Source organism: Schistocerca piceifrons, chromosome 4 (assembly GCF_021461385.2).
Source record: "Schistocerca piceifrons isolate TAMUIC-IGC-003096 chromosome 4, iqSchPice1.1, whole genome shotgun sequence".
Classification (NCBI taxonomy): Eukaryota; Metazoa; Arthropoda; class Insecta; order Orthoptera; family Acrididae; genus Schistocerca; species Schistocerca piceifrons.
Genome location: NC_060141.1, coordinates 26,427,550 through 26,439,774, shown reverse-complemented (window position 1 = coordinate 26,439,774; position 12,225 = coordinate 26,427,550). Strand labels below are relative to the sequence as shown.

General features: G+C 37.6%; 1 protein-coding gene across 1 annotated transcript in view; it reads left to right on the top strand.

The window, feature by feature from the left end:
- LOC124794755 (fibroblast growth factor receptor 3-like) overlaps positions 1-12,225 on the top strand; it is a 437,275-nt gene that overhangs the window by 393,072 nt on the left and 31,978 nt on the right. The window contains exons 10-13 of the mRNA XM_047258371.1: positions 2,745-2,871; positions 5,244-5,431; positions 10,103-10,226; positions 11,184-11,387. Of these exons, the coding sequence (XP_047114327.1) occupies positions 2,745-2,871; positions 5,244-5,431; positions 10,103-10,226; positions 11,184-11,387 (643 nt within the window). The remainder of the gene's footprint in view (positions 1-2,744; positions 2,872-5,243; positions 5,432-10,102; positions 10,227-11,183; positions 11,388-12,225) is intronic.

The window sequence follows — 12,225 nt, the reverse complement described above, 5'->3', positions numbered from 1 at the left end:
CTGGATTCCTTCCAATTTATGTTGGTAAAGAAGCCTGAAGATGGTGTGACGGAACACTGAAACTGGCTGCATAAATAAATTAACTGAAAAAGGCATGGCTCCAGGTGTTTTAATTGTCATTTCAATTTAGAAAACAGTTAGTGTCTTTAATATAGGTACTTCTACTATAGGTTGCAGTTTTTGATCAACTAAGGCAGATATATGTTCGGTTGGTGCTTTGATGCCAGCAACAATGAGACAGCCAGGGTGGCTGAGTTCATGGATCTTAGAAAGAAGATAGTAAGTGAGAGTGCCTGGTTTTGGGAGGAGTAAGAAGTTCTAGGATCACAGGGATGGGATCTTGATGGCAGAAGGTGTATGTCAAGGTGTCAGACAGTTGGCCAGACCTTCACTTACATACTCCCATCTGTCAAGAACTACAATGGTAGATACCTTGTCTGTTGGGGGAATAATAATGGAGTTATCAGTTTTTAGGGAATAAAGAGCCTATAGATCTGCAGAGGACAGGTTAGGGTCATGCTGTAGGGACCTGAATGGGATTGTAGAGCAATGCAGGCTGTTAGGAATTCTTGAAAGGCTTGCAAGTGGTGATTATGAGGTAATGATGGTGGATCAAGTTGGGATCATGGTTGAAACTGTTTAAGGCAGGGTTCAGTGTCAAGTCTGCTGTTGGAAACGTTTTGGAACTGAGTTTCCCAGTGATATTTCCAGTTGATGTTACATATGAAGGGAAGTAGGTCCTTCACCAAAGCAGCACCCTTGGATAACACAGATAATTCAGATGGGGAGAGTGCCTTAAGTAGAAGGTTGAGAACACTGTAGTGTTGTGGCTGGTTCTTGTGATCATGAGTTACCACTGCTCTGGGAGGCAGTGGTGAAATCTGGATATATGAAGAAGGTTAGCCAAACTCAGTTTGTAAGGGAGGAGTGGTAGTAGATGGGATGGCTGTTTAGGAAGCTGGAGAGGAACAGGAAGAGAAATAATACTGTTGAGGTACTTTAAGTGAAAATAGGATAGCTTTTTCAGTTGAGCTCTTGGCTGTTGTTGCAGTTTGAACTTGACTTGGTGGATGATACCATCCAAGGAAACATGAGAGGCAGACAACTGCAGGGTTTTGTAGGAGAGAAGTCTGATGTAGTGGATATTGGCAGATGAGGGATATAGGTTACAGATTAGCCAGGTAAGTGCAAGAGATTGCTGTATTTGAAACTGTAAAAGAGGCTGGTATAGAGTAGCATTCCATCCAGAAACAGGGACGTACAATCCTTTGGGGGGTACCTCCCAGAAAGAAGCAGGTGTCAAGAGACAGAATATGAGGATCAGTGCACATATATGCCTTTCAGCCCTTCTGCCAGAAGAAGTTGCCACTGTCTCCAGAAGCTTGCACATTTAGTTAATTACAATGTGTTTTCTGCTGCTGCTGTGTGAATAGATTTTTTTGTCTACCCAATTACATTATATTTTCAAAAAAATGTTTTTGCTGAGATAATACTCTTCTTGAGATAAATATGTTATAGCACAGATTTTCTTTATATTGTTGCTGGAAATTATTATTAGTTTTTAAGAGAAAATTAACAATGTTTGCTGGTAACTTTGGTCTAATTGTTTTTAAATTTTCCTTTTTCACTGTGAAGTGAACAGTTGAGTTTAAAATCATATGTAATCATTTCTTTTTATTCTTTTGTTAAACTGTAGTAAAGAACAATGAGACACTTTCAAACTTATAATTTCTCATATATAATCAATAACAAAATGTATAAGTAACATGAATAAGAGTTTTTCTTTTTTCTTTGTGCTTCAAAGGACAAAGCGACCTGTAAGTACCATTCATTGGCAATCTGTAAAAGTGATTTCCAGTTGTGCATACAGAGCATATATCTTATGTCAAACCAGAGTTAGTGCTCTTCAGTTAAAATAAGACAGTTATTATAAAAAATTTAAAAAAGTTGAAAAGAGACGCTGAAATTCTGAGTGGAACACATCAGTACTAAGCTAACATGACTGTGTGATGAATTATAATATCTGTGTTCCTTAATTAGACTGGACTTTTCAATAAGCAGTTCCCAGGCATCTGATATACAGTAAGGATAAATCTATTCATAGAAAAATATTCCACACTGAAATGTTAATCCAATAATGGGAGATGATAATATCCTTTACCAATCTACATGAAGGAGAAACTCTAAATCATAAATATAAATGTGTCTCACAAGCTTGTTTGTGTGTCCACCATCTGCAGCAAGCAGAGAAGGAGGTTTTATTTACAAAGCAAGTATAAATGAGTCTGAATATTTTGGAGTTACGCTCCATTATCCAAATGGTGTAGAGGAGAAATGCTTAGAGTTTTGATCTCTGAAGTTACGTAGGTGAGGCACAAAGAATCCCAAGCCAAGAGCATCACAATACTAAGATGGTTATTAAAAAAATAATATTTGTTTGCCTTTACATGTGTTTACACTGCTTCCCAGGTTAATAGGCAATGTTTTATCAAGCTTCCTTTTGTAAAACATTTAATGTGTGTATTGTGGCGTATAGGACTGTGCAATATAAGCATATAGAGTAGTTTAAATCTGCCATAGTGCAACATTTCTTTATGAGTTTAAAACACAAACGCTCAAGGAATATTTTTATTAGAAAATGTTCTTTTTATTTGCATTTTTGAAATAGACAGTTCCTGTATTAAGATAGAGAATTAAAACATAAGACAAAGTAGTGAGGTTGTTAATGTATCAATGGTTTTTAGCCTAGGGGCAGCCAACATCTGCTGATTATTCCAAACATAACACACAACAGTGAGGGCTGGTATGAGTGCATCACAACCATCAAAACTGGAAGCATTTTTACCTGTGTCTACCTACAAGTGATTGACGGTAAGCAGTCTGTAGATTATTTTGGCAAATTAACTAACACAGTATAACCAAACTAATAAATATGAAAATGAACTCCAAGACAAAAAAAGTGATGTGCCATGAAGAAATTATACAAATGGCACGGAAATCAGTAGATGTGATGTACATGCACAAACAGACAAATGTTTACAATTTCAGAAAAAATAGATGATTTATTCAAGAAGAAGAGTTTCACAAATGGAGAAAATCACTAACACATTGGTCTGTTCCTAGCCCTTGTGCAAGCAGTTATTCAGCTTGGCATTGATTGACAGAGTTATTGGATGTCCTCCTAAGGGATATGATGTCAAATCCTGTCCAAATGGCATGTTAGATTGTCAAAATCCTAAGCTGGCTGTAAGGCCCTGCTCATAATACTCCAAATATTCTCAATTGTGGAGTGATCCAGTGAGATTACTGGTCAAGCTAGGATTTGGCAAGTGACAGTAGACATTCTCGCCATGTGCGGGTGGGAATTATCTTGCAGAAATGTAAGCCCAAAATGGCTTTCTATGAAGAGCAACTAAACAGGGTGTAGAATATCTTTGACATCTATCCTGTGTTGTAAGGGTGCTGCAGATGACAACTGAACAAGTCCTGTTGTTGGGCTGCACGGTGGGTGACAGTGAGGCTGGTATCCCACTACTGCCCAGGGCACCTCGAGACACATTTCCATTGGTCGCAGGGCTCAACTCAGTGTGGGACTCACCACTGAAGACAATTCTGTTCCAGTCAAGTAGTTTATAGGTCAAAGACATCCCTGGAGAAGCCCCGAATGGTAGTAGAATACCAACCTGACTGTCGCCCACCGTATGCTCTGACAACCAGGAGTGACCGTCTGGGGTGCCATTTCTTTTCACAGCAAGACCCCTTTGGTTGTTATCTGCAGCACCCTTTAAGCACAGTGGTATGTCAAAAACATTCTACACCTTGTTTTGTTGCCCTTCGTGGCAAGCTGTCCCAGGCTCACATGTAGCGAGATAATTTCTACTGCTCACCTTTGTGCTTGCCAAAGTGTACCTTGGCCAGAAAGATCACCATATCTCTCCTCAACTGAGAATGTTTGGAGCATTATTGACAGGGCCCTCCAACCATCTTGATGTTTTGACCACGTAATGAGCTAATTGGAAATAATTTGGTATGATATCCCTCAGGAGGATATCCAACTATTCTATCAATCAGTGACAAGCTGAATAACTGCTTCCCTAACAGGTAGAAATGGATCAATATGTTATTGACTTGATCAATTTGTTAAGCTTTTTGTCTTGAATATAACATCCAATTTTTCTGAAATTGTAATCATGTGTTTTGCTGCAATTGTACATCATATCTACCAATTTCTGTCCCATTCAGATAATTCCAGCCTCACAGTTGTCATTTTCCTTGTCTTAAGAGTCTAATTTGTTTGACAAGGACAAATTTTAATCACACTGCATAATACTCATATTGTACCATAGTTGAAGTACACACACACAAGATGAACATTAAATCTTGAGCCATGGAGTAGTAAATTCCTCCTTCAAGTGAGAACAATATGGAGGGTAGACAGAAGCAAGATTTTGTATTTTTAATCTCAAGGAGGAAGAATTTTTTTTATATTTTTCACATTGTTTACTATTCCTTTCTCACTTCCTCTCATCAGATGACTCTCACCTCTTCTATTCTAATCTGCCATTATTTACTTTTTTCCACTAAGTCAGCTTTTGTTCTTTTCCTCCTTTTCTGACATTCATATTTCATCTGTGCTGCATCATTCCATATATTCTACTTCCTTCCTGTAATATGTACTCTCTTGATTTTGATTTATGAGTAACTTATCATTGTTTTACAGTCATCCAATTCATTTGTTATTTTGTTTTCTTCTTTATTATCCAAGAAACATCTTTTGATGCAAAATTTCAAATTTCATGTTCACGTTTTCATACATTTGTCTGTACTGAAGTCAAAAAATGTTACTTCTTGCTCACCCAATAATTTTGCTTCTGATGTATGATTAACTTGTAGAGAAATGAGATAAATCAGGAAGCCTGTGCTAATTATCATTTCCTTTGAGATAGAACTGCTGGCAAGAAATTACCTACATAAGGCAAAATATCAGAATAGTTGATACAGAACTACTAGTTTCTTCCTAGGTGAGGAGAGATGGACAGCCTGGGCAAGGTTAAAGAGAAAGGGTCACTCATACTCTAGCATTAGAGACCCACCTGTTGTGAGGACAAGGAAAGGCACAGTTTTTTTTATCAAATCTTCCTGTTGATGCGATAATCATATCCTTTCTGTTCCCAAAAGTCTACACCTCTTTTACATACATTTATTCTTAGTATACTGATTTGTTCCTTACATTTTATTTTCAGAACATTTTACCTATACTGGTAAGACAGCTCAGGTAGAAAGAAAGAAGGTTGCTGTCGTTGGGAGTTCTCCGACACTCACCTGTGATGTCCCACCTGGACCTGACGTTCATGTTCGCTGGATAAAGCACAATACCAGAAGACTGCCTTTCAAAGATTTAAATAATATACCTTCTCAGTACATTGTTTCAGTAAGTAAATAACTTATTTTGATCCAAGGCTTCTCAAAAATGCTCATCCGTATAAATTCTGTCAAGTACACGATTTCTACATAGTAAGTTACAATTAATCGTAGTAATTTGCTTTGGCTATTGAAACCACACAGATATGAATGAAGTTTGTCATAATGATGCTTGTGCATGTACGAGGTTGTTGTTGTTGTTGTGGTCTTCAGTCCTGAGACTGGTTTGATGCAGCTCTCCATGCTACTCTATCCTGTGCAAGCTTTTTCATCTCCCAGTACCTACTGCAACCTACATCCTTCTGAATCTGCTTAGTGTATTCATCTCTTGGTCTCCCTCTATGATTTTTACCCTCCACGCTGCCCTACAATACTAAATTGGTGATCCCTTGATGCCTCAGAACATGTCCTACCAACCGATCCCTTCTTCTGGTCAAGTTGTGCCACAAACTTCTCTTCTCCCCAATCCTATTCAATACTTCCTCATTAGTTACGTGATCTACCCATCTAATCTTCAGCATTCTTCTGTAGCACCACATTTCGAAAGCTTCTATTCTCTTCTTGTCCAAACTATTTATCGTCCATGTTTCACTTCCATACATGGCTACACTCCATACGAATACTTTCAGAAATGACTTCCTGACACTTAAATCAATACTGGATGTTAACAAATTTCTCTTCTTCAGAAACGCTTTCCTTGCCATTGCCAGCCTACATTTTATATCCTCTCTACCTCGACCATCATCAGCTATTTTGCTCCCCAAATAGCAAAACTCCTTTACTACTTTAAGTGCCTCATTTCCTAATCTAATTCCCTCAGCATCACCCGACTTAATTAGATTACATTCCATTATCCTTGTTTTGCTTTTGTTGATGTTCATCTTATATCCTCCTTTCAAGACACTGTCCATTCCATTCAACTGCTCTTCCAAGTCCTTTGCTGTCTCTGACAGAATTACAATGTCATCGGCGAACCTCAAAGTTTTTATTTCTTCTCCATGAATTTTAATACCTACTCCGAATTTTTCTTTTGTTTCCTTTACTGCTTGCTCAATATACAGATATACAACATCGGGGAGAGGCTACAACCCTGTCTTACTCCCTTCCCAACCACTGCTTCCCTTTCATGTCCCTCGACTCTTATAACTGCCATCTGGTTTCTGTACAAATTGTAAATAGCCTTTCGCTCCCTGTATTTTACCCCTGCCACCTTTAGAATTTGAAAGAGAGTATTCCAGTCAACATTGTCAAAAGCTTTCTCTAAGTCTACAAATGCTAGAAACATAGGTTTGCCTTTCCTTAATCTTTCTTCTAAGATAAGTCGTAAGGTCAGTATTGCCTCACGTGTTCCAGTGTTTCTACGGAATCCAAACTGATCTTCCCCGAGGTTGGCCTCTACCAGTTTTTCCATTCATCTGTAAAGAATTCGTGTTAGTATTTTGCAGCTGTGACTTATTAAGCTGATAGTTCGGTAATTTTCACATCTGTCAACACCTGCTTTCTTTGGGATTGGAATTATTATATTCTTCTTGAAGTCTGAGGGTATTTCGCCTGTTTCATACATCTTGCTCACCAGATGGTAGAGTTTTGTCAGGACTGGCTCTCCCACGGCTGCCAGTAGTTCCAATGGAATATTGTCTACTCCGGGGGCCTTGTTTCGACTCAGGTCTTTCAGTGCTCTGTCAAACTCTTCACGCAGTATCATATCTTCCATTTCATCTTCATCTACATCCTCTTCCATTTCCATAATATTGTCCTCAAGTACATCGCCCTTGTATAGGCCCTCTATATACTCCTTCCACCTTTCTGCTTTCCCTTCTTTGCTTAGAACTGGGTTTCCATCTGAGCTCTTGATATTCATACAAGTCGTTCTCTTATCTCCAAAGGTCTCTTTAATTTTCCTGTAGGCAGTATCTATCTTACCCCTAGTGAGACAAGCCTCTACATCCTTACATTTGTCCTCTAGCCATCCCTGCTTAGCCATTTTGCACTTCCTGTCGATCTCATTTTTGAGACGTTTGTATTCCTTTTTGCCTGTTTCACTTACTGCATTTTTATATTTCCTCCTTTCATCAATTAAATTCAATATTTCTTCTGTTACCCAAGGATTTCTACTAGCCCTCGTCTTTTTACCTACTTGATCCTCTGCTGCCTTCACTACTTCATCCCTCAAAGCTACCCATTCTTCTTCTACTGTATTTATTTCCCCCATTCCTGTCAATTGCTCCCTTATGCTCTCCCTGAATCTCCGTACAACCTCCGGTTCTTTTAGTTTATCCAGGTCCCATCTCCTTAAATTCCCACCTTTTTGCAGCTTCTTCAGTTTTAATCTACAAGTCATAACCAATAGATTGTGGTCAGAGTCCACATCTGCCCCTGGAAATGTCTTGCAATTTAAAACCTGGTTCCTAAATCTCTGTCTTACCATTATATAATCTATCTGATACCTTTTAGTATCTCCAGGGTTCTTCCATGTACGAGGTACATTCAGAAAATAACCGAACTTTACTTTCCTAAACTTCATTTTTAATTTTATAGATCAATAGCCCTTGTCACCCTAAAAGCACCCCGCCCCCCATTTCATGAAGCAGTTCTCGATAGCTTCATTTGAGATGGTCTTTAAGGTCTGAGATGAATTTGCTTTGATAGTACACATGGTTCACTTTTTCACTTTAAGGAAATAATTCAAAATGCACAATTCCATTAAAGTCAAAAAAGCAGTGAGCATTGCTATGACATGGGATTGAACCCGATGGAGAACTTCTGTCTTAATGTAGCTGTAAACTGAGCTTTTGTCTCCCATCATGATCCTCTGGATAAATGTTTCTTCATTGTCTTGTTCAAGGAGTTTCCGACAACCATCCACTCCATTTTTTTTTTTTTTTTTTTTTTTTTTTTCTGTTGTCCTGTCATCAAACGAGGAACAAATATTACTGCAATGTTCAATTCTTGCATCAAAATTCCATGACATGATATGAAGATAGTAACTATTCTCACAAGAACAGATACCATTGATGACTGTGTAGCTTCTCTAGAATAAATGATAATTAATTGAAACCCTCAGCTGCCGACAGGTGTTGTTGACATACCTTGTTGGGCAGCTGAAAATGTGTGCCCCGACTGGGACTCAAACCTGGGATCTCCTGCTTACATGGCAGATGCTCTATCCATCTGAGCCACCAAGGACACAGATGATTAGTGCGACTGCAGGGACTTATCCCTTGCATGCTTCTCATGAGACCCACATTCCCAACTGTCCACAATCTACATACGTAATGTTCCTAATAGATACTTCACCCATCCACTCGTTACTCATGCCCACTTCAGTTGACGATTCCCCTAAGAGTTCGGGAAACCTGGGCGCACTCGCATCTGTGTCCTCGGTGGCTCAGATGGATGGAGCATCTGCCATGTAAGCCTGTAAGCAGGAGATCCCAGATTTGAGTCCCAGTCAGGGCACACATTTTCAGCTGTCCCCATCAAGGTATGTCAACAACACCTGTCGGCAGCTGAGGGTTTCAATTAATTATCATTTATCCCTGACACAACCAATTTGAGATGCTAAGCTCTTCTCTAACAGTCAATTGGCAATTTACATGCAATAGATTGTTGATTTTTTTGAAAGTGTAAGTTATCAATTGCAGAGGAAGGCCTCCTTAGTCCAGAATATTGGCAATTTTCATGCACTAGATTGTTGATTTTTCTGAATCTGTGAGTCATCAATTGAAGTGGGCAACCTCCTTGGTTGAGAATCATCTTCAGTTCACTGATAACTGCTTTTAATTCATGAAAACCATTTGTAATATTGCACACAACCCACAGCATCATCTCCATAAGCTTGTTCAGAAGTTGATACGTTTCTGCAAAGTTTTGCCTATTTTCATGCATAATTTTACATATCATCATTGCTCCAGAAAACTGCCCATTTCAAAAATCACCACAAACATGTTTAAACATGTTACACTCAAATAAAAATATCATGAAAACTAAATGAGATATTCACACTCTAAAAACATGTGGTTAGGTAGAAGGTAATGCACAAGGCACTGCTGCAAACTGCATACCACTAAATATCTCCATTAGCACATAATTCAAAATGTTTGGGTATTTTCAAAACAGATCTTGTATTTTCAAAAATCTGTTTTCATTTTATGATGGCTGCCATTGTGATTTGATTTTCTGTTTTCTGCATAATTTTTTATTATGTTACTATTTACATTGACACAAAACTCAAATTCAAAGTTCCTGCAATTAGATGTACAATGATCTTATGACATCATGTGAGTGTACTCTTCTGCCTTACTTTTTCCTGTCTTGTCTCTTTGTCATTGATGTTTGTGGTAAAATTGCCATACTGGTGAGATATGATCTCAAGGCAATTAATTCAGTCATTTGATAATTTCAACCTGTTGTTTTAAAACTGTCTGCTGCTAACTTTCATGACATTGTGTGCTTTCTGTAATTCCTCCAAAGCAACATTCATATTTCATAATGTGTATTAAAATGTACTTTGATCTATACCACTCAGCCATTACCAGTGTAGTAAGAAGTGTTACATCATCTCTTCATATATTTACTTACATGATGAACTTCAGAAATGAGCAGAGCTACCTTTTTTGAATGGTCTCTTGATCTCTCACATTTAATGAATATTTAGATGTTTCAAAATATTTTGTTGCAGTCTGATAAAAGTGGCCAGTTGTTGCTCCAGCGTATAAGCTTGGATCATGCTGGATGGTACACGTGTTTGGTATGCAACAGACAGTGCACTTTCTCTGGTACCACATGGCTTCAAGTCAACCCAGGTAATGTGAAAAGTACAATCAAAATTAAAGAAGTACTGTATTTTAGACAACATTAAAATTCATAAATTAATTAAGTTTACAAGATAGCAGGGATTTGCGACTCATACTTTTACAAGAGGAAAGTTGCCCCTCATCATATAGCATAGATTCTGAGTCACAGATAGGCACAACGAAAAGACTGTGTGTGTGTGTGTGTGTGTGTGTCATCTATTTCTGACAAAGGCCTTACTGGTCAAAAGATTTATTTGTGACCGCCATTTTGTTGTACCTATCTGCGACTCAGTATCTCTGCTATATGGTGAGTGGCAACTTTCCTTTTCATAATATTGTTAAATTTCGTCCTGGGTTTTCCATTGTTTGATACTTTTAGAAGATGTTTCTAGTATTATTTTGAAGAAGACTTAATTTCAGTACTCATCATTCTCCACTTTCTCTCTCTCCTGGAGCAAAATATTTCATGATTTTTTTATATACAAATGAACTGGAAATATTTGCCAGCATTCATAAATAAATAATGAATAATTTCACTATGATAATAAACTATGTATATGAGAACTAAATATACAGTTTATGTCAAAAATTTATGTCATTTATTATGATTCAGTAAATGTTAATAGTTTCAATAGATGTCTGTGATTTTACATTTTCCTTATGTACGGTGATTTTGAAATGTTCTCAATTATTGAACCTGGTGATATCATCTATATGGTGCAATATTTGAATACAAATGCTGTGCAGTAAGAGATAATCAGTGGTCTGCCCCACTTGAGGATGGTAAAAATTCAACTTCTTGTGATATAACACCATCTGGACAAAAATTCCTGCTTAAATGCCAAAGAATAGTTCAAGCATGTTTTAAGAGCTGAATCACAATAGTTAAGAACTTTACCATTGATTTTTATACACAAGTCCTGGACATCTAAAATCAAAATAAAATCAAAAGAATTTTACTTCCAGCTTTATCTCAACTGGGAGCTGCAGAAGCAGATGATTCTCATGATGTTGATGGGCCTGACAGAGAGACTGATCTTCTGTCTAAGCCAGGTTCTGTAAATGCTACAGGGGATTTAAAACCACCAACTTTTGTAAAACCTAACACTATGCATCCTGTAATCATGAAGCCTGCTGGAAACACTTTGCGTCTCAAATGTCAAGCTGATGGTGAGCTAGATTTATGTATTTATTAACATATACTGTAGAATTCACAAGTAAAATAAAATATTACAAATGGAATGATATCTATATTACTATTCTGTGCACATTTTCCCTTGCTCTGTTTGTATATCAAACACAATTGCTTTGCAAGCTTTCTTGGGGAAGTTGCATATATGATATCCCAAAACGATTTAACATCCTCAATTTTTTCATTCATTCACACGTCCTGTTCTGTAAATCCTATTATGAAAGAGAAGTTGTTGGATGATTAGTGTTACATATTAACAGACATGAGCAAACACTCTAAGCCACTTCTGTAAAGCATACTAACAACAAAATTTGGCTATTGCTGATCTCCTCGCATTGGTAACTATGAGAACTATTTCTAAGGTATTTTATATATGTACGTATTAGGAGAAAAGTAGCAATTAAAAAAGGCCCACTGTACCTCCCCTCACATTATGCAGCTGCTGCTTTTATCTGATACTAACGCATTATCAACTCTCTGTCTGTGTACTGGCAAAGACGAATCATGTTTAATACAAATGGAATTTACACTCCTTAGTCCAAATATCCTCATAAATTACAGAAAGTTTGGCTAATAAGGTACTCCTGTACCTTGTTTTTAGATACCTGAGGTTTTTCAATTTGCTAGAAATCTGATACCATTTGTTAGAAAAAGTAACTGGGGAGTATCATCATGATTAGTATACGATTTCAAGAAGTACAGCCTCAGAATTTTTTTTAAATACCCCACCATACTTTTGGCAATATAAGGAAATGAAGACTGCCACTCAGTGCAGAGATGGTATGTTGAGCTGCAGACAGGCACAATGAAAAAGAG